The sequence below is a fragment of the Oncorhynchus mykiss genome, chromosome 25 (genome assembly GCF_057628025.1).
Source record: "Oncorhynchus mykiss isolate SJ-2025 chromosome 25, ASM5762802v1, whole genome shotgun sequence".
NCBI lineage: Eukaryota > Metazoa > Chordata > Actinopteri > Salmoniformes > Salmonidae > Oncorhynchus > Oncorhynchus mykiss.
Window position 1 is genome coordinate 23,059,231 of NC_143046.1, and position 23,402 is coordinate 23,082,632.

A 23,402-nucleotide genomic window follows, 5' to 3' on the forward strand; every position below is an offset into this window, starting at 1 on the left:
ACAACATCTCCAATACACTTCCTTTTAAACTCACTCACTGGATCCGTTTATAAATCGATGTTATTCTCTGAGGCTACCTGTAATATTTCCCAGTCCGCGTGATCAAAACAGTCTTGAAGCATGGATTCCAATTGGTCAGACCAGCGTTGAATAGTTCTTGTCACGGGTACATCCTGTTTTAGATTCTGCCTATAGGGCGGTAGAAGCAAAATGGAGTTGTGTTCGGATTTGCTGAAGGGAGGGCAGTCTAGGGTAGTCTAACTTGTTATTACTCCAACTTTGTGAAAGAGACAAATTGACATGTTAACATTTTTAGTAAAAAACAACTTTATATTGAAGGAGTGCCTTTGATTCAATGGCCTGCACATGTGCAGTTCGGTGCGAGATGACCTTTAGACCCAATGACGTGTTGCTGCACATGTGCTTAGCTAGCCAACATAGCCATGACATCGCCTACAACTATGATCGGGGATTTCTATTGGAGAAGCAGTTTCTGCCTATATTCATACTGTACTGTCTGTCTTTGATTATACTTTACATGTGGCACTCGTTCATATAGCACTCCTCACAGAACACAGGCATACAGTGCCTTGCGAAAGTATTCGGCCCCCTTGAACTTTGCGACCTTTTGCCACATTTCAGGCTTCAAACATAAAGATATAAAACTGTATTTTTTTGTGAAGAATCAACAACAAGTGGGACACAATCATGAAGTGGAACGACATTTATTGGATATTTCAAACTTTTTTAACAAATCAAAAACTGAAAAATTGGGCGTGCAAAATTATTCAGCCCCCTTAAGTTAATACTTTGTAGCGCCACCTTTTGCTGCGATTACAGCTGTAAGTCGCTTGGGGTATGTCTCTATCAGTTTTGCACATCGAGAGACTGACATTTTTTCCCATTCGTCCTTGCAAAACAGCTCGAGCTCAGTGAGGTTGGATGGAGAGCATTTGTGAACAGCAGTTTTCAGTTCTTTCCACAGATTCTCGATTGGATTCAGGTCTGGACTTTGATTTGGCCATTCTAACACCTGGATATGTTTATTTTTGAACCATTCCATTGTAGATTTTGCTTCATGTTTTGGATCATTGTCTTGTTGGAAGACAAATCTCCGTCCCAGTCTCAGGTCTTTTGCAGACTCCATCAGGTTTTCTTCCAGAATGGTCCTGTATTTGGCTCCATACATCTTCCCATCAATTTTAACCATCTTCCCTGTCCCTGCTGAAGAAAAGCAGGCCCAAACCATGATGCTGCCACCACCATGTTTGACAGTGGGGATGGTGTGTTCAGGGTGATGAGCTGTGTTGCTTTTACGCCAAACATAACGTTTTGCATTGTTGCCAAAAAGTTCAATTTTGGTTTCATCTGACCAGAGCACCTTCTTCCACATGTTTGGTGTGTCTCCCAGGTGGCTTGTGGCAAACTTTAAACAACACTTTTTATGGATATCTTTAAGAAATGGCTTTCTTCTTGCCACTCTTCCATAAAGGCCAGATTTGTGCAATATACGACTGATTGTTGTCCTATGGACAGAGTCTCCCACCTCAGCTGTAGATCTCTGCAGTTCATCCAGAGTGATCATGGGCCTCTTGGCTGCATCTCTGATCAGTCTTCTCCTTGTATGAGCTGAAAGTTTAGAGGGACGGCCAGGTCTTGGTAGACTCCTTCCATTTCAATATTATCGCTTGCACAGTGCTCCTTGGGATGTTTAAAGCTTGGGAAATATTTTTGTATCCAAATCCGGCTTTAAACTTCTTCACAACAGTATCTCGGACCTGCCTGGTGTGTTCCTTATTCTTCATGATGCTCTCTGCGCTTTTAACAGACCTCTGAGACTATCACAGTGCAGGTGCATTTATACAGAGACTTGATTACACACAGGTGGATTGTATTTATCATCATTAGTCATTTAGGTCAACATTGGATCATTCAGAGATCCTCACTGAACTTCTGGAGAGAGTTTGCTGCACTGAAAGTAAAGGGGCTGAATAATTTTGCACGCCCAATTTTTCAGTTTTTGATTTGTTAAAAAAGTTTGAAATATCCAATAAATGTCGTTCCACTTCATGATTGTGTCCCACTTGTTGTTGATTCTTCACAAAAAAATACAGTTTTATATCTTTATGTTTGAAGCCTGAAATATGGCAAAAGGTCGCAAAGTTCAAGGGGGCCGAATACTTTCGCAAGGCACTGTAAATACACTGCGGATAATGGGGAACATTGGCGACACCTGGAGGGGGGTGGAGACAAGCACAAAGACAAGTGAAACAGATCAGGGTGTGACACAGAATAATAGATGTTTGGCGAATCTATGAATTACACTACACAAAACTTTTAGAACACCTACACATTCAAGGGTTTTTCTTTATTTGTACTATTTTCTACATTGTAGAATAATAGTGAAGACATCAAAACTATGAAATAACACATATGGAATTATGTAGTAACCAAAAACGTGTTAAACAAATCAAAATATATTTTTTATTTAAGATTCTTCAAATAGCCACCCTTTGCATTGATGACAGCTTTGTAGAAAATTGTCAAAATAAAGAATAACCCTTGAATAAGTAGGTGTTCAAAAACATTTGACCAGTGTATGACCACCACGGTGGAAAAAGTATCCAATTGTCATACTAGAAAATGGCTAAAGTAAGATTCACCCCAAAAAATACTAATTGAGTAAAAGTCTAAAAGTATTTGTTTTTAAATATACTTAAGTATCAAAAGTAGAAATCATTTCAAATTGCTTATAGTATGAAAATAAGACAGCACCATTTTATTTTTGTAATTTTATTTACGGATAGCCAGGGGCACACTACAACACACAGACATCATACACAACCAAAACATTTGTGTTTAACGACTCCTCCAGATCAGAGGCTGTAGGGATGACCAGGGATGTTCTCTTGATAAGTGAGTGAATTTGACCACTTTCCTGTCCTGCTAAACATTGAAACTTTTTGGGCGTGAGGGAAAATTGATGGAGTAAAAAGTACATTATTTTCATTAGGAATCTAGTGAAGTAAAAGTAGTCAAAAATATAAATATTAAATTAAAGCACAAATACCTAAAAAAACTACTTAAGTAGTGCTTTACAGTATTTTTACTTAAGTACTGATGACAGCTGGAGATTTCGCCACTCAAAACATTTTTGTATAGAATCTTTCCAAAAGTATATTCTGTCGGAAGGGTTAATACGAATTTAAAATAATTTGACATGATTTATATGAATAGGGTCATGAACATTGAAATGAACAAGGGAGAGTTTAAACGTAGGCTAAGTCTGGCATACGCTTTATCCCATACTTTACAATAACTATTTTGCAGTGGTCTTAGGTAGTCTCCGATTAGGCTATTCACTCCATCGTTACACTGCTGTGATCGCCATTCAGCACCATAGCACCTTTCGCCTTTGGAAAAGCTCCCCTCTGTCTCAGAAGATGCCCTTCTGGAGGCATGCAGCCATAGAGTCATTATACAATACGTACGTTCAACCTTTTGGCAGCTATCTGGCTCCATAGTGTACGGCCGTGTTTGTGATGATCAAAACCGTAAAGGGTCAATTGTGACCGACTGATCTACAACTAATGAGTAGTTGTTATGATGCATGTTTTTTTGTATATCAGTCAGTTGGAAGTCACCTGCACCTTTGGCTGTGATATCGAACACACCCAATGGCTCCCGATGTTTTACCAAGCGATGCCGCTTCCTAGTATACAGGTCGTATGGTTAGTAAAGGGGCTCCACACTTAGGGTTCAGATCATTTTTAAATCTTGTTTTTTAGGCCAATTACATTTTTTGGCAGGGAAAAAAGTACCACTAGATGTCCCCATAGTACAGGCTACTGCCATCAACCTACTGAAATTGGGGCACATATAGGTTAGGTCAAATTCAACATTACTTACCAGGCGTAATCAATAGAATGGAAAAGTTAGTGACCTGACATCTCAAGAAAAAAATACACACTGAGGGGATGTCAGCTTGGACTGGCGAACCTGTTCTTAGAAAAGGGAGGGTTCAACAAGAAGATAATTATGATGTGAAGAGTGGAGGATGTTTACTAGTCTGAAATATATTTTTATTCCCCAGTCATTAGGACCCACACTACGGCCATGCAGTTTCCTGCTATCCCTGGAGTCCAAGTGTCCACCCCTGTGGGCCGAGAGACTGGGACCGAGAGACTATTGTACACTTTTTTGTCAGCAGTAGACTACTTACTGTAATTACATTCTCAAATTAAAATAGTTATCATCACAGATATATACACTACTCAAAAAAATAAAGGGAACACTAAAATAACATCCTAGATCTGAATGAATGAAATATTCTTATTAAATACTTTTTTCTTTACATAGTTGAATGTGCTGACAACAAAATCACACAAAAATTATCAATGGAAATCAAATTTATCAACCCATGGAGGTCTGGATTTGGAGTCACACTCAAAATTAAAGTGGAAAACCACACTACAGGCTGATCTAACTTTGATGTAATGTCCTTAAAACAAGTCAAAATGAGGCTCAGTAGTGTGTGTGGCCTCCTGATGAGGTGGCAGATGGTCTCCTGAGGGATCTCCTCCCAGACCTGGACTAAAGCATCCGCCAACTCCTGGACAGTCTGTGGTGCAACGTGGCGTTGGTGGATGGAGCGAGACATGATGTCCCAGATGTGCTCAATTGGATTCAGGTCTGGGGAACGGGCGGGCCAGTCCATAGCATCAATGCCTTCCTCTTGCAGGAATTGCTGACACACTCCAGCCACATGAGGTCTAGCATTTTCTTGCATTAGGAGGAACCCAGGGCCAACCGCACCAGCATATGGTCTCACAAGGGGTCTGAGGAGCTCATCTCGGTACCTAATGGCAGTCAGGCTACCTCTGGTGAGCACATGGAGGTGTTGTGCGGCCCCCCAAAGAAATGCCACCCCACACCATGACTGACCCACCGCCAAACCGGTCATGCTGGAGGATGTTGCAGGCAGCAGAACGTTCTCCACGGGGTCCCCAGACTGTCACGTCTGTCACATGTGCTCAGTGTGACCCTGCTTTCATCTGTGAAGAGCACAGGGCGACAGTGGCGAATTTGCCAATCTTGGTGTTCTCTGGCAAATGCCAAACGTCCTGCACGGTGTTGGGCTGTAAGCACAACCCCCACCTGTGGACGTCGGCCCCCATATCACCCTCATGGAGTCTGTTTCTGACCGTTTGAGCAGACACATGCACATTTGTGGCCTGCTGGAGGTCATTTTGCAGGGCTCTGGCAGTGCTCCTCCTGCTCCTCCTTGCACAAAGGCGGAGGTAGCGGTCCTGCTGCTGGGTTGTTGCCCTCCTACGGCCTCCTCCACATCTCCTGATGTACTGGCCTGTCTCCTGGTAGCGCCTCCATGCTCTGGACACTACGCTGACAGACACAGCAAACTTTCTTGCCACAGCTCAAATTGATGTGCCATCCTGGATGAGGTGCACTACCTGAGCCACTTGTGTGGGTTGTAGACTCCGTCTCATGCTACCACTAGAGTGAAAGCACCGCCAGCATTCAAAAGTGACCAAAACATCAGCCAGGAAGCATAGGAACGGAAAAGTGGTCTGTGGTTATCACCTGCAGAACCACTCCGTTATTGGGGGTGTCTTGCTAATTGCCTATAATTTCCACCTGATGTCTATTACATTTGCACAACAGCATGTGAAATGTATTGTCAATCAGTGTTGCTTCCTAAGTGGACAGTTTGATTTCACAGAAGTGTGATTGACTTGGAGTTACATTGTGTTGCTTAAGTGTTCCCTTTATTTTTTTGAGCAGTGTATAGTTTAATTAATCCAGTTCTGCATAATTCCTTGGCCCAATTCCAATGTTATAAACTTAGACTTTCATGCCTGAATGTTTCACATTCTTACAGAATCAAGCAGATAGTATGTAGTTTCCTCAATACTTGTGTGTTCCTTGTTGCCCCTGAAATAGGTGTGTCAGTTAGTTGAATTGTTTCTCTGTAAATATCTGACAAATTCCATTACCCTGATGATAAATACTTACTGTAAACTCCATATGATGTTATTGTCTTGTGCTGAGACATCCACACACACACACAAATAACAGTAGGCTACAATGCATTGCACTGACATGACGTCAGCCTTGCCTGGCGAACCTGTTCTTAGAAAAGGGACATGTGATTGAGGTTTGGAAGACACACAAGGTGCGCGTGTGTTTAGTGACAGTGCTGCCTCCGTAGACTAACAGCTACAATTTCTAAAGGTATGTTCTCTCTATGAAATATTATAATGTTATCCCCTTGGATAAGAGTTCTCTGTGTGTGCACTGACCTTGTAGTTGGAGCACCACATCTTATGCGAGGAGAAGCTGCTGTTGCTTTAAAGCCAAAGGTCTGTTTCTCTTTCTGTTATCTATATTTCATGTGACTAGGCTATATCTTATTGCACTGTGTTGTAATATAACATCATACCATGTTTCCGATCTATCACTGATCTACTGTATATACACTTTTGTAAAAGGAAATGTGAATTTATTAGAGCCAATCTACTGCTGTAATCCTTCTACAGTCTAGTACTGTACTACGTCTAGTACAATCTGTAGAGGTAGTAGGCCTAATGTACTACAACAATCTGCTACTGTACATTGAACTGGGCCATGACCTGCAGTAAGAAAGGAAGATAATTATGACGCGAAGAGCGGAGGATGTTTACTCATCTGAAAGATATTTTTATCCCCCAGTCATTAGGACCCACCCATCGGCCATGCAGTTTCCTGCTATCCCTGGAATCCAAGTGTCCACCCCTGTGTATGGTAAGAGTAAGTTATCAATGTTACATGTTGTACAAATCTTTTGTGAACAGTAGACAATTTTGTGAAATGAAATACTGAAATGAAAAATGAGGTTTCGTCATTAGTTTATTTAAAACTACAAGTCAGCATAATGATGACTCCGCAGGTAATTAAACCAGCTCTGCAGCATTCCTTGGCAACTCAGACATGCCTGAATGTTTCACATTCCTACGGAATCAACCAGTCAAACACGTCGTTTCCTCAATACTTGTGTGTTCCTTAGTGCCTCTGAAATATTTGTGTTAGTTAGTTGAATTGTTCCTCTGTGAAATATCTGAGAAAAGGTCATTACCCTCATGCTAAATACTTACTGTAAACTCCAAATGATTGTATTGTCTTGTGCTGAGACATCCACACAAAGAACACATCTAAATTCTTACAGACGGAAAATCATTACAATTACTCCGTTCACTTGGAGCTTTTACTTCCTGTGAGAAAACATCAGTCGGTGTGGCACTGTCTCCACTTGGCGGGCCAGCCTGTCTTCTTAAATGGGGGCCAGTCAATGAGCTTTAGCCTGAGCAGGCGTCACTTCCTTTATACAGGCTGCTGCATTCAATCAGCTGATTCAGCACAGAGAGAGGCTGTGTGCTGTGTCTTCTCTGGCCTCCACACTGCTATAGCCTTTCACCTCCTCCCTGCCTCCACCCTTTCCCCCTAACAACCAGCCCAGCTGACCCTCCCATCCCCCCACAAGCCTCCACTCACACACCCATGCCACATGAAGCCCAGCTCTTAGTGAGTGAGTGGAAAAAGTTACACCAGTCTTTCTGTGTTGGCCAGGCAATCGAATGCAGCAGCACAAGCCACTGTCCCACAAGCTGAGCTGCGTCTGATCCCAGTCCTCTACTCAAGGTATTGATGCGCTTTAATGGCTTTATTCTGCTGTCATTCACTGAGAAACTTCTATTTTCAGCCTGAGGTGAGGTTGTTGCTCAGTGCGACTATTCATTTTAATTGGATGTTTAAACTAAAAATCCAGAGACCTGGGTTGTTATGGTTCTGTCTTTGTTTTAATGTACATGTTAATTATGACTCATCAGATACATACACAACTTTGTTTTGGTTACTTTTGTTCGGTTGTAAATCACAGCCAAACCACAGTTGAAAGTACAATTAATGTTGAAGTCACTGCCGGTGACTGTCCCTCCACATGTTTTTACTCACTATTCCTTTGACACAATCAGCCATTTAAACAGCTAAGCAGTATGACATTAATTGAAATCTGCTAACAAATGAAATTGCTTCAGCGGTAACAGCTTTTTAAGAGCAGGACCATCTCGTTTGAACACATCGTATTCCAGCTCAGAGGACAGGCAACAATGCAAAGTTGTCTCCTTATGTCTCCTATAAGCCATTCAGCCCCGTTATAATAACACTGCCACGGGCTGCTACTGCTGGGTGGGATACAGACCTCAGGCTCACATGGAGCTAACGTCCTTTTCTCCGACAGACAGCCCCAGCATGGAGAGCCCCGTGAGTGCAGAATCAGCTCCCCCAACCCCAACCCCAGCTCCCAGAAACCATACTCCTTCTCCAAGTCCAAGAGCTGAGGCCCAAGAGTTGAGAATGGAGGAGAAAGAGAGAACAGCGGACACAGAGGAGGACCCTATATATCTGTCTCTGTTATCAAAAGTGTCAGTGCTTGTGGATGAGCCAGCAGAGGATGCATCAGAGAGGGCTGAGGAGAGAGCTGAGAGAGAGGCTCAGAGGCAGCTCCTGGCCACAGAGGAGCTGGTCTACACAGAGAGGAACTACCTGAGACTCCTCCAGGTCTGCACCTGCACCATCAGGAGCAACCTGCAGAATCTCCAGGTACTGTGCTGCATAGGGCTAATAGAGTTTCCTGAACATGTAACCTGACCAGTGACAACTCTGGGCCCTACTGGGACTACAGTCAAATTACCGCTCTCTAAGATATGGTCTTGAAGCACCATGCTTTATTTCCTTTCACGTCTCGGAAAGTTTTTCAATATAATCGAATGTCTTTGATTACAAGGCCACGCTTAAAACAGGAGTCTCGTAAAAACAGGTTGGTATCCCATTTTATGGGGTGGAAGACAGGCCTGTCTATGCATCAGCCAGTTGTAATGATGAAGGGGATAATGTGGGATAGAGGATGGAGGAGGATAAAGAGATGGAGAGGATAATGTGGGATAGAGGGGAGGAGGATAAAGAGATGGAGAGGATAATGTAAGGAGAATAATGTAAGGATAATTATATGTGGGAGAGAGGATGGAGGGAGGAGGATAAAGAGATGGAGGGGAGGAGGGGATCATGTCATTATATATGGGATAGAGGATGGAGGGAGGAGGATGGAGAGGAGGAGGGGATAATGTAATTGTATATGGGAGAGAGGATGGAGGGAGGAGGTGGAGAGGAGGAGGGGATAATGTAGTGGTGGGTGAGCAGTAAAGTCAGTATGTACCTTCTCTCCTACCACAGCCACAGCTGCCTAACCTGGACAGCATGTTCCTGTACATAGAGGAGGTGATCGACGTGTCAGGGCGCCTCCTTAGCCTCCTGGACCAGAAGCAGTTGACACCCCATGATCCTCTCTTCCTGGAGACTCTATGTAAGTAGTAAGAATAGTGCAATGCTGTATCAGTACAGTTTCCTTGGCTGGAATACACCTAGTGATTTTCACTCCCGGTAGTTACTAATATATTTGCACCTGCACTACCACACCTACTAATCCTATGAGGCTATCATGAACAGGCTCATGTCCACCCCCTCTGTTGATACCAGCTGCTTGTCATGATGTGTTCTACATGGCTGTGTGTATTAAAGTCCTATTAGTACATTTTCCACCATGGTTATTAGCAACACTTACACATACAGTCCCCCTTGCAGTCAAGCTGCTTGGATGGGTCAGCTAGATAGCGAAAAACAAAAGGTTTCTCTCTGCGGGGACCTTGTTAGCCTCGGTTATATTTCAATGTGGAGAAAACAACAGAGCCAAGTTCCCTTTTTCCATTATTTGTTGACCTTGTTCAGCACCTGGACCGCTAGGTGTTCAAACATTGATATTTTCTGCAGAGATCAAACCTGCAAGAACGACTACACAACAGCAACAAAATTAAACGCCTTTATATATTCATTTGTATCACCTTAGCAGCGTTCCATGGGATGGATAAAGGACAACATGGGAGGCATACAAGTACATTTATATCACTTCATGAATACTTGATTCATATCCCCTTCAGGTGATGCCTTCCTCAGTCTATCAACAGACATGGAGTCAGCATACAAGGAGTACCTGGCCAACTACAACACCGTCACAGCGTTAGAGAACAGCTACAAGCAGAAAGATGCCCTGTGGACTGAGATAGTGAAAGTCATCAAGTCCTCAGAGTATGTTCATATCTCCCTCTGCATTCCTGTTCCTGCCATTCTTTGTCTCTAAAGTCCCAATAAAATCCACGACTGAAACTGGCCTTGATATCACACCACATCTCTATTGTGTTATGAACCTCCATGTTTTCTCACTATAAGTCCAGGAAGTATGACCAAGTGAGACTGTTGTGTACAGGCCAGAGGTGAATGCCACCTCTCTGAGCTTCTTCCTGGTGATGCCAGTCCAGAGGATCGCCCGCTACCCTCTTCTCCTCCAGACCATCATGAAACACACAGAGCCTGGGCACCCGGCCTACTCTCTTCTGGAGCAAACTGCCCACACCGCCATAGCCCTGAACTGCAGGATCAATGAGTACAAACGCTTCAGAGAAGTAGGTGAGAACATGAGCTAGCTATCACCATCTAGTAATCATTCCCTGTGATTGGTTCTACTATTCAGACAGGGATGAGGAATTGGTAGATTGTGGCCCTTGCCTTCACCTATTCCTGAACACCCATATTAGAATTTGTTGTCTTGTCATCACAGCCGACAAATACAAGAAGACGGAAACCCTGACTATAAGGGATAAGATGAATCGTCTGAACAGCCACAGCATCGCTAAGAAGACGGCCAGACTGAGTCAGTTCATCAAACATGAGACGGGGATTGCACCAAAGGTAAGGTACTGTCTGTGCCGGTCCTTGTTAAGATCACTCAGCTATAAAATGAAGCTACACTTTCTACAAGTAAGAGAAACCGTGGTAAAAGAACAAATGATATGACTAGTGTTTACCTGCTGTAAACCTTGATGCCATTGAGGAGCATTTGTTACATAAAGTATGTAGAGAGTCGTTGAACACAATGACTCATGCTATGCTGGAGGATTCTCACATGGTTATGAGTGTTCCTTTGGCGGACATTTTTATACATATTATTCATCAAGTCACAAACTGAAGCTCTGGGTCTCTTTTTAGCTATGGATGGTAGAACTACTAGAATGTTCCTCTTTTAATATCTGTTATGATTTATAGAGTTTACTGTTAATGGGGTACTTTGGGAGTTTGGCAATGAGGCCCTTGATCTACTTCCTCAGAGTCAAATGCACATGTAGACACTATTTACTTCTCAGTGTCCAGTATGAAGGAAGCTAGAGGTAGTTTCTAGAGCCAATGCTAACTAGCATGCTAGCAGATACCAATAGACTTTGAGTCATCGCGCTAACGCTAGTTAACATTGGTTCACGAAACTACCTCAAACTTCCTTCATACTGGACACAGAGATGTAAAAATGGTCTCCATGAGTTCATCTGACTCTGGGGAAGTAAATAAAAAACCTCATTGCTAAAATCTCGAAGTGTCGCTTTAATAACTTCCCTCGGTTCAATTCCAGTTGGTTGATGAGGAGTTTGATGCCTTGGAGGGATTTTTCTATCTCCTTGAAAATGGTATCACCGTGCTCCATGAAAATGTGGAGACATATCTAGACCATCTACAGGTGAGCTTTTGTTGACCCTAGCCCTTTGTCATGGAGACCAGAGTAAAATCACCATGACAACACTGGAATCACTTGGTTTATGTGTGGCTTTCCACTCAACGTATAATTAGTGCACAATCCCTTAGCATTCACTTCTGGCTTGGCATCCTCTTCCACTAAAGAATGGCTACAGCTCTAATCTGAAATACTTTTTTTATTCTTCAGCGGTGAGCAGTTGACAATTTAGAGACAATGTAACTGTAAGAAAATCAGTGTAAAGTATTCAGCCTGCTACTCACTGCCCCACCTAATATGGGACTGCAGTCCCTCCCTAATGCCAACAACCACAGCCACCACTGCCGCTAATAAACCATGCATTACTGACACTGCCACACAGATTTGTGTTTACGTTTCCCCCCATGTCTAATTCTAGTTCATGTTGTAACTTTCCTTCCGTTGTTATATTCCAGAGGTTTCTTAGCTGTCGACCAGAGGAGTTTGATCTTGACATGGATGGTGAGAAGCCTGCTATATGCTACAAAGAAATCATAACAGCACTGAGGCAATGGATACTTCCTACATTTGTAAGTTAAACTGTAGTACCATGTTGTTATGTCACAAAAATAGGCATCAGAAAAATACTTATGCCTATGGACGAGTTTCACTTTCCTTCTTGTCAGGCCTGTCCTTCAGGCTTCAGACTACGCTGTCTGGACCTCACACTTGTAACTCCCCTCCCCCGCTCATCCCTCTATCCCATCCCCCTCTCTCTCTCCAGGAGAAGAGGATGAGGACTTTGGTCCACAAGCCCATCTGTTCCCTGAGAGAGCTCCTGGCGGGGCCTCGTAACCTGATCAGTAAGCGTCTGGACAAGCTGCTGGACTACGAGCTGATCGAAGAGAAGCCCAGTCTGAGCTACGATGAGCAGGCGGTGGCTAACACCTATAAGACCATCAACACCCTGCTCCTCAACGAGCTGCCCCAGTTCAACGGCCTGGCCCTCACCCTGCTCTGGGGCATGCTGGGGGCTTTCAGCTGCCTGCACAAGGACCTGGCTAAAGACATGGAGCAGCTCTTCCAGGGATTCACCCAACAGGTACACAATAATACAGTACTGGAGTAGAGGGGATGACTAGCATGTTTATTTTTGGGGGTACAGACAGATGCCTGTTTTCTCTATGATCCTAAAGGCTACATTAGTGAAGTAGCAGTTTGCTCATGTATTTGTTACTACTTTTAGAATCAGATTTCAGTGGGAGTTAAACTTGACTATTTGTCTCATCTCATTTTGTTTATGTCTCTTTGCAGCTCCCTCACGGTTCCCTGGAGACGAATGCATTCTGGGAGTGGGCGGAGTGTTCGTTGCTGGAGGGTGCAAGGAGGCTGGAGAGCCTGTGTTGGAATGTGAAGGACCAACTCAATGCTCCCATTGTCCAGGTCAGTCTCAACAGAAGCTCCACTATAATCTGTTTGGTGGCGATGGGACTTGTTGTTGGGTAACATCGCCAGGGACAGTGTGTGTACACATGCACAGCCCCACAGGACTTGTCAAATAGCAGCAGGATGATTCATACTACACCTACTGTATTCACTGTCAATGTTCTGATGCCGCATTATGTGTTTGGAATAACCTGAATTGGATCATGATTGCTATTTCTACTAGCCTTGGGGTTAACTGTTGATGGTTCTGAGGAAGGTGAGTCACCTGAAGGGACAACACTAAACACGAGCCCATTTGTCAAAACCAACACACTACAACACATCATGTCACAACTCACAACATTAACCCGTATTTCCTGTGATAAACCCCTAGCAAAAATATACTGGAAATTATATGACATTTCCCCCCCAGTCAGAAACAGAAACCACCATTAATTTAGCTTGGTCATAATACAGCAATAACTTTACTCTGGCTAGCTCATGGCTCCTATCATCACCACACCACTGCTCATTACTTTAACTGGTGAGAATGTGAAACTGCCTAGTAGGGAGGGAGGAGGAGTGGAGAGAGAAATGGTGTAGATTCATCTTCCAGACTAATCTAGACATCTCACAGCCCATGTTATAAGCTGCACTTTGTCTGTCTGTGGTGTTAAGGAGCAGCTCTCCTGGCTGTAGGCCTCACAGAACCACAGCAACCTATTCCCTATATAGTTCACCAGCCCTGCTCAAAAGTAGTGCACTATATAGGGAATACAGTAGGGTGCGATTTGGGACATAGCCAGAGATAGTAATGAGACTCAGCCTGTCAGGTCTAGAGGAATACATGACAGCACTAGGGAGGATGGGCTGCTCATCTGTGGCTAGAGATGACTCCTACTTACAGGTTGTACAGTACTAGAAAGAAACAGGATCGCTTCATTAGCTACTCTTAGATGACATAGTGAAGCCATTTAAACTCTAGAAGTCACCCTGGCTGGTAGCTGAGCAGGTGAACACCAGTGATAATGAACATGGTGAATGACTAGCTGTCAAAGCCATTGCTTTACTATGTTCCTGATGGGTCCTTACCAGTTCCAATATATCTACCCGAGTCGTGTTCATTAGGGCACACCTCAGAAAAACGTTTAACACATTTTTGCAATGGAAAAAAAGAATTGACATTTCTTATTGAACGAATTCAGGTCCTCCCTTCCTATTTGTCTTCTCTTCCATTTGGTGTGCAATGACCACAACGCTATCCTCCCAGCCTCTCAGCCCTGGCTCTCAGAAGCGTCTGAAGGTCCTCACAGACAAGCACGGCTCAGGGAAGATCTACCAGCTGATGGGTCATGTGGTGGGGACCAGAGACCTGGACCTGAGCCTGAACAGAGGAGAGCTGGTGGCCATCATCAGTGAGATGGACACACGGGGGGACAAACGACGCTGGCTGGTCGACGCTGGGGGTAAGACCACCAAGACATTTAGCCTTTTCACTAGAGGGGCTGATCTTTAAAATAACAAACAGCTTTCATTTCTAAAAGGAAAGTCGTTCCTTAATTCTGTCAATGTAGCAGTGAATACCAAACCATAATGCTTATAATGCAGCTTCATTCGTCACCAGTTAAGGTGGAGACATCTAATGGTTGTTTACTGTTACTGCTGCATGGGAACCATTCATCTATGCCAGTGAGATCTATCAAGCCAAATAGATTAATGATTAATTATAGGACAACGTGGTTTATATACTGTACATCTCATCAGATTATAATTACTTATCATCTACACCAATCTCCCTGTGTCCAGGTCCAAGAGGATACGTCCCGTCCTCCAAGCTGGTACGTTACCACCAGGTAACTATGGACCCTCCCCCATCCCCTCATCTGATCACTACCATGGATCATGCTGGGGGGGTCAGACGACACTCCTGCACGCCTGGCGTCAGGCCACCCTCCTACACCCCTGATACACCCCAGCCCCGGCTCCTGAGGTCTATGTCGATGACAGTTCCCTGCCTCCAGGTCAGTGACTCTCTGAGCTGCTTGCCCTTGTCAGCCAGGTTGAAGTGCAGAGTGCCCCAAACCTTCTCCTGAGTGCTTTATTCATCTATTTGTTTTAGTTCTTCAAACATCATCATACATTGTTGGAGTGTCTTTCACACACACACACTCACACACACACACTCACTCACTCACTCACTCACTCACTCACTCACTCACTCACTCACACACTCACTCACTCACACACTCACACACACACACACACACACACACACACACACACACACACACACACACACACACACACACACACACACACACACACACACACACACACACACACATACATACATACATACATACATACATACATACAGTACATACATACATACATACATACATACATACATACTCACACACACACACACACACGTAGAAGAATTGTATCTGGGTTCGGTCTGTCTGTGTGGCTGAGCTGTTGAAATGCAGCTCTCCTGGTGATTCTCCTCGTGGCCTTTGGGAGGCATCTATCATACTCTTATAGCCAGCCCTCTTCATGCATCACTGACAGTATGATCACTAATCATAGGCAGGTGACATGCCATCCTGCTAAGGCTTTGATTCTTCAACATGGGTGGTCCGTTTTAGTCTGTTCTTTCTGTCCAACATCCTTGCCATAGCTAAGTGTGTGTCTGTCAGAGCAGAGGAGACCGTGGTTAGGCTCAATTCAGAATTCCAATTGAATGCTTACATTTTTACTGAATTTGAATTTAAGTAGTAAACAGGATATAGAATTATAATTTGAATTAAAGGAATAGAATTGAATTCAGTAAAATTCTATAAACAGGTGTAGTCTACACAAATATACACTGAGTGTACAAAACATTAGGAAACCTGCTCTTCCGTGACAGACTGACCAGGGGAATCACGTTGAAGCTATGATCCCTTACTGATGTCACTTGATAAATCCACTTCAATCAGTGTAGATTTGATGTTTATTTTTTTATTTAACCTTTATTTAACTAGCCAAGTCAGTTAAGAAAAAAATCTTATTTACAATGACGGCCTAGCTGAAGGGGAGGAGACAAAGGATTTTTAAGCCTTGAGACAATTGAGACATGGATTGGGTATGTGTGCCTTTCAGAGGGTGAATGGGGAAGACAAATGATTTAAGTACCTTTTGAACAGGGTATGGTAGTAGATGCCAGGTGCACCGGTTTGTGTGTCAAGAACTGCAACGCTGCTGGGGTTTTTCACGCTCAACAGTTTCCCATGTCTATCAAGAATGGTCCAACAACCAAAGGACATCCACCCAACTTGGCACAACTGTGGGAAACATTGGAGTCCACATGGGCCAGCATCCCTGTGGAACACTTTCCACACCTTGTAGAGTCAACATGGGCCAGCATCCCTGTGGAACACTTTCCACACCTTGTAGAGTCCATGTCCCAACGAATGGAGGCTGTTCTGAGGGCAAAAGGGGGTTGCAACTCAATATTAGTAAGTCTTTCTTAATGTTTGGTATAGTTAGTGTATAAGGTAGGGTCTAATATAACTGCATTGTTTGTTGAGAAATATAATTAGCTATTTTAAGCACTAAGGTTAAAAGAGTAAGGGGGGAATTCTGACCTGAGTTAAGCATGCGTAAATGGAACATAATTACCTTTTTTTAATGGCCTTTTCTAATCATATTCTAACCTTGAACCTAAGTGTGACAATAGCATGCTATGATTCTGACCTTGACTAAACGCCGTAATTCCACCACTTTCACGTGTGAGGAAACCATGAATAAGGTTGAGCAAACCTACAGGTTCCAAGTGGAAAAAGCCTTTACTTAATTTTTTTTGATAAAAAAGTTATATTCTTTGATATCTGGTAATGTGACGTGTCAGATTAGGTGAAACTCATGTTCTGTGACTGAGCAGAACTTCTTTGATATCTGGTAATGTGACGTGTCAGATTCAGTGAAACTCATGTTCTGTGACTGAGCAGAACTTCTTTGATATCTGGTAATGTGACGTGTCAGATTCAGTGAAACTCATGTTCTGTGACTGAGCAGAACTTCTTTGATATCTGGTAATGTGACGTGTCAGATTCAGTGAAACTCATGTTCTGTGACTGAGCAGAACTTCTTTGATATCTGGTAATGTGACGTGTCAGATTCAGTGAAACTCATGTTCTGTGACTGAGCAGAACTTCTTTGATATCTGGTAATGTGACGTGTCAGATTCAGTGAAACTCATGTTCTGTGACTGAGCTGAACTTCTTTGATATCTGGTAATGTGACGTGTCAGATTCAGTGAAACTCATGTTCTATGACTGAGCAGAACTTCTTTGATATCTGGTAATGTGACGTGTCAGATTCAGTGAAACTCATGTTCTATGACTGAGCAGAACTTCTTTGATATCTGGTAATGTGACGTGTCAGATTCAGTGAAACTCATGTTCTGTGACTGAGCAGAACTTCTTTGAATTGCAATTCATTAAATGATATTTCCTGTCACTGAAACTCAAATCAAAGATGGTCTGTTATATTGACAAAATAGTCAAGTGACCACTCTAACAATGGAAATACACGTCTTCAAAGATGAAAGGCAGGCGGGAAGAAGCAAGATCAGGCAAGACCATTCTAGCCAATTAAGGTGAGATGGGCCCGTGAACAACAGGCCATAGAGATGGATGACTCACCTTTGTATCGGTGTCATTTTGCCGTATGTGACAGCATGGGCAATTTTAAAGTAGTTCATTTTATTATTCTTCATTGGCTGATTTGCTCCCAACAATATGAATCCCCACCCAGTGTACTTCTTCATCAAGTTTACTTCTTTCAACGGCAATGTCCATGCTAAAACAGGTTATAGCCGTGATGAGTCCTCTGTCTCTGTGACAACAGGCACAACTCCGATGTAGTCTATTTTTTGTTGTTGTTGCCTCCACACAAAAATTCCTCAGGTGCTTATTTCTGCTTATTTTCGTGAAACCTCTCACTTCGCCTCTTCCTCTCTGTTTAAATAAAAATTCCACACCCTGTGTCATGTGACTAATTCTGAAGTGAGCCCAACCCTGGAGGAGACAGATTAGTAGTCCAATACCATCACAGGCCACATGGCGGAGCCATTAACCTGCACTTACATGCCCTGCTGATGTTTCTCTAGTTATGTTGTCCAGAGGTGAGCTGTGTTTTCTAATGGCCACCAGACTAAATACAATCAATCTCTAGGGCATCATGCTCATTACTAAAGCCTTGTTTGCTCTGTCTGTTCTGACCTCTGCGGTGTCTTTGCAGGTGCTCGCAGGCTATGACTTCATGGCAAGGAGCAGTCACGAGGTCTCTCTGAGGGCGGGGGAACCAATCAGAGTCCTGGAACCCCATGACAAGAAGGGTAGCTGTGACTGGAGCCTGGTGGAGGTGCGGGGGCAGAGGGGATACGTGCCCTCCAACTACCTGACAGTGATGCCCACATCCACAACGCCCACCGCCCCTTACCGCTAGGGTTGCCCCGGGTAACCAGCCACCAGCCGTTCTGAGCTAGACACTGCCACTCAACCCTTCACTGCCACACAGCTCATCTTAGCAGAGGAAGCCTACATCCACAGGAGAGAGAGAGAGAGAGCGAGAGAGAAGGAGAGTGTGCTGTTGATTGAATCACAGATTTGTGTGTGAAGTGGCGAGGCTGGCATTTGCAGGTAGAGTGCTCCAAGCCCTCAACTGCAGCTCTTATTAGCATGTAAGTGGGAGGCCGCTTCCATCACCAGGAACCAGGGGTGCAATGCTGCTTTTTCCCTGGAGAGACTGACTGACTGACAGGCAGGTAGGAATGCCTCAGCACAGCATGATGATAGAGAAGAGCAGGCAGTCCATCAAGCTTATCTGTCTGTCTGGAGTTCTCACTCACTCACTCACACACACACACACACACACACACACACACACACACACACACACACACACACACACACACACACACACACACTACGTAGTCTGGGCGCTGGCAGTTAAACTGATGGAAATATGTACAAACTCCATTTTGATGTACCACTAGCACTGTCAGGTGACTTGGCCACTGACGTTGACAGTAATGCTGTTTATGCTCAGGCTAAATAGTTTTCTGATTTCTAGGAAGAATGAGGTCGGCAAACCTTAATGCTAGATTGCATGATCAAATAAGGAAAGTGGTTAAGATAGCTTGTTCAAATGGATGAAGCGGATCTAGTTTGATTCCAGACATGAAATGGCAGCAAAGGTGTGTTACTAAACCAATGACATCATTAGGTTGATATGGCTTTAATAAGACAGTTGTTGTACTGCAGCTAGCGGAGCCTTCTCATTGGTCCAAATATCAGGGCAGAGTGAGAAGACCAGACATTACCTGGTGCTGCATTTGGGCTGACTGGTCTAGACAGACATAACTGTCTTCTCTCAGCTGGCCACAAGGGGGCGCACCACACCAGCGCTCACCCAACAGATGTCTGTTGGCTTTACCTTTAGCCTCTTCATTATTAGCTCAGTCGACAGTGACGTTAATCTTCTGGTGGATGTCACACAACCTAAACATGTTCATATCTTACCGGTGTGGTCATGTCATTCCTTTTACTGTCAATATCTACTACATAATATGATCTAAAGAGAATGTTCTCTCTGTAAGCCCACTGTCAAGGTATAGATGTCATGTTTTTTTAATTGTATTTATTTAATTGATTTAACACAGCAGGACCGTGCGACAGGCGTTTTATAATAATCTCTGATGATATGAAGGAAGAAATCGCTGTTTGAAAGGGAGCACGGCTCTGTCAGTGCAGCAGTGTCATTGTTATGCAGATTGGTGCAGAGTAGTCACTGTGCCCTGGGTAATACAGCACTCAAGCTGGGTATGCAGCTCTTCAGATAGTCACCTCTATTTTACCATGTTGACTCAGAACAGGATTTGTATTAGGCTCTAAGATGGTGCAGTTTCTGAATTTTAGATATAATTTAAGGAAAGGCCACATACCTGAAGATAGTGGTGGTCTATATGAGAGTTATGATAACAGAGCTTTCACTATGTTAGCAACAAAATGGAGAGTAATCACGTGTAAAATGGATGTCAGGGCTTTGAATGTTGTACTAACCAAACGATGCTATTGAATGACACGTGTTGTCCTCCATATGACATTTAAACGTGTGGCGTATTCTGTGTTTGTGGTCGTCACTGCCTCAGCTAAGGACGGGTTGTCACCAGGGATGTGATGCAGTGACTCCCTGCAGCTACCGCTAACCATAGTATGACAGAACCCTACACAGCTCTAAAAATAAACGTTCTCTCATTCAATGGTTCTATAAATAGCCCACTGCCTGTATAGGATCTTCTGTTGGACCCTTGGCCTCCCCCCGCTGGTCACTGTTGGAACAGCGGTTTAACTCCAGCTACCTCTTCTGGGTGGTACATCGCAAAACAGCTACTGCAATACTACCTCTACAGTGTTTCTGGGCTGCTCCTGGCGTAATGCTATAAGGGAGTATACAGAAAGCAATTAGATTGGTTTTACTCTCTGTCTTAGATAATTGGGCTCCTGATTGTGAGGGTAATCCAGTGCTTTAATCAGGCAGGGCTGAATCAAGGCGTCCATGTTGTTTCTGTAGATCAGAGGCTGCACAATAACAATGTCTATCTGGTTGCAGCCTCATATTTGTGCTGGGCAGAATTTATTGTCCAATCACGGGGGGCTATATTACGGCAGTCAAGGGAAAGAGCATCTGTGTGCCGGGGGGCATTTTTCCTGGAAGAGTTCCCCTCCCAATTTGGGAGGAAGAGTTGAATCACATTGAATGTGATTGGGGCTGATCCATCCAAGCCGCACTAGGCTGGCCACAGAAATGGCAGCAGTGGGCCTGTCCTGGGAACTTTAAACCAGGGCTGTATTTGGTAACCATTTGGCAACGCTCCTGATGCCGTTGCTTCTTTAAGGCCCTGTCAGCTGATCTCTCTGGCACAACCAATTTAGTTTTAACAATAGCTCGTCCCCTGTACTGCTGGACTAGAATGTGAAAGTCTCCCCTGGCTTGTAGCAAATGACTGGCGTTTAGAAGGTAGTAGTGAGACAGGTTAGGGAGGCACATGACACTCTGCCCCCATGCAGCCAGGAAGCCCCTTTCTCCTGATGTTCCCCTCGGGGACCTGGGGAGAGAGCCACTGACATGGTGCAATCACCTCACCGTCCACTGGCTAACTGTGTGTCAGTCAGTCGAGGGACAGAGTGGGAGTGGGCCACGGCAGTCAAGCGGAGCAGATCTCCTAGTCAGGGGGATTGACTAGGCAAAAAATTCACAAAAATCCACAACATCAGGAGTTTATTGCTTTCTCCTTCAGTTTCCAGACCCTCTGAATAAGACATTAATAGAGATGGAACATGGACACACACACTGACATTCTGTAAGAGATGCAGTTCACCAGGTTCCCTTAAACCTGATATAATTGAATCCATAAGTTTGCTACACATTGACTTGAAACTTAATTCGTTATGCCTTTTGCATTTGAAGGAAGTTATTTGGCCTGCAATAGACTAGAGTCCTGTCCAGAGAGTGTACTTGTACATCAAGCTGCTGCACGCTACTGAAAGAGGAGATACAACGGCCCATAGGGCAGAAGCCTGTCTTCAACAGGGACACTTAAGTGACATTTATAAAGTAAATGCTTTGATGTTCTATAACTCCATGCTTTCAATTGGCCAAACATATTTTGTAACCAAAGAGTAGTCAAGGATTGTTTACATGTTGATCTGCCCTGTGCTGTATGGGGCAGTGCCCTTTCCCTTAATGGAAATCACATTGACCCCTGTGTGTGGTGACAGTGGGACAGAATGGTCTGGGGCCTAATCAGACTGAAGGAGGGGCCCAGGCAAGAGCGGAGATTTGAGGGCCAGGGGGATATGTTTGTAAAGGGGGAGGCAACACCCCCTCCCTCCTGACTTTTCCTAAAATGATGGCTAACTCTGACTCCATGGCCTCCTCTCTTTCTCTCTCACTATCTGCGAATTGTGGCACTGAGATGCCACTCTTTCTTTATTTAAACCCTTCGATATGCAGGCATGGACTGTCATGGCTACGGGCCAGCATTTGTCCCGCATGGTGGACAGGCAGCCGCTCAAGGTCTGTCTTGTTTTTCAACAGGGAGGACACGGCACTACCTCTCCAATTATATGAAGAGCCTGACTGTGTTTTGAAACAGCCAGGCAGGCGGTCCATACATAAGCTCTAGAGCCCTCTCCCTACTCCCTAGAGCTCTCTCCTCCTCTCCCTGCTCTCTAGAGCTCTCTCCTCTTCTCCCTACTCCCTAGAGCTCTCTCCTCCTCTCCCTACTCCCTAGAGCTCTCTCCTCCTCTCCCTGCTCTCTAGAGCTCTCTCCTCCTCTCCCTACTCCCTAGAGCTCTCTCCTCCTCTCCCTACTCCCTAGAGCTCTCTCCTCCTCTCCCTGCTCTCTAGAGCTCTCTCCTCCTCTCCCTGCTCTCTCGTCCACTTCCCATCTCTAGAGCTCTCTTCGCCTCTCTAGAGCGCTCTCCCCTTCTCCCCCTCTACCTGTTCTTCTCTCTAGAGCTCTCTCTCCCTACACTCTCTTGTAAACAGTACTGGCCTAGGATGTCAGGGATGTAAACAGTCATCACATGGGTGCAGGACTTAGCGCTTGCGATAGTTTGGCACTCAGAGACACGCAGAGGGGGGAAGGAGGAGGGGGATGTTTATGTTCAATGTTAGAAAGGAGCCCATGCCAGTCATCCAACCTGGCACAAACTATATGGCATGTCCCCCTCTGGCAACCCGATAAGGCACTTTATAACACTTACATGACGCTATAGCGTTTCATTTATTCAAACTCTTGGAGTTCAAATTCGTAATCGCTGCAGTGAAAGTTTAGCTGATGCTGTGGGCTAGAGAAATATTTTTTTTGATTAGATTTGGTACTATTTTAATCTCACTCTTTAAACTGTCAATCATCTCATGTTCTCTTGTTGCTGTAGTGTACAGTATGAACTATAGCTTACAGCCAAATGAAATGCTATATTGCTAGTATGAAATAACTTTGTTTTTGCAGTTGTACATGTTTACATTAAACATATATACAGTACTACTGGGCGATGTATGTGCTTATGTCCTGTTTCTCATATTATTCTTCCCATCTACTGTTTATTTTTCATGAAGTTGGAATGATCAATGATGAGAAACTTGGGCATTGAAGGGAACATACAGGGAATATAAGACATGGGGATCTTCTTGTATGACACATTGGATCCTTCGAGACACAACCAGCAGTCAAGCCTCGTCTCAGCCAATAGTGTGTGTCCTGAAAACAAATGTGCTA

At 44.1% G+C, this 23,402-nt stretch overlaps 1 protein-coding gene across 2 annotated transcripts; it reads left to right on the plus strand.

Moving 5' to 3' along the window:
• The first annotated feature begins 6,131 nt into the window (after positions 1-6,131).
• On the plus strand, positions 6,132-23,168 carry arhgef37 (Rho guanine nucleotide exchange factor (GEF) 37). 2 transcript variants are annotated; one of them, XM_036970051.2, is made up of 15 exons: positions 6,132-6,252; positions 6,730-6,801; positions 7,624-7,695; positions 8,294-8,655; positions 9,286-9,415; positions 10,047-10,194; positions 10,373-10,572; positions 10,724-10,854; positions 11,567-11,671; positions 12,121-12,234; positions 12,429-12,746; positions 12,959-13,087; positions 14,340-14,535; positions 14,876-15,090; positions 18,356-23,168. In XM_036970051.2, exons 4-15 carry the CDS (start codon positions 8,305-8,307, stop codon positions 18,560-18,562), a joined length of 2,244 nt encoding a protein of 747 aa, XP_036825946.2. In that variant the 5' UTR covers positions 6,132-6,252; positions 6,730-6,801; positions 7,624-7,695; positions 8,294-8,304; the 3' UTR covers positions 18,563-23,168. The 2 variants fall into 2 exon arrangements, with proteins under 2 accessions (XP_036825946.2, XP_090075472.1); XM_090219346.1 differs by lacking the exons at positions 6,132-6,252; positions 6,730-6,801 and having other exon boundaries at positions 7,402-7,695.
• The last annotated feature ends 234 nt before the right edge of the window (positions 23,169-23,402 follow it).

Excerpts from the sequence above, each read along its gene's own strand:
- arhgef37 (XM_036970051.2), top strand. The coding sequence starts at position 8,305 with ATGGAGAGCCCCGTGAGTGCAGAATCAGCTCCCCCAACCCCAACCCCA. Across the intron at positions 12,747-12,958 it reads TCCAGGGATTCACCCAACAG|CTCCCTCACGGTTCCCTGGA; the intron begins GTACACAATAAT and ends GTCTCTTTGCAG. Across the intron at positions 14,536-14,875 it reads CTGGCTGGTCGACGCTGGGG|GTCCAAGAGGATACGTCCCG; the intron begins GTAAGACCACCA and ends CCCTGTGTCCAG.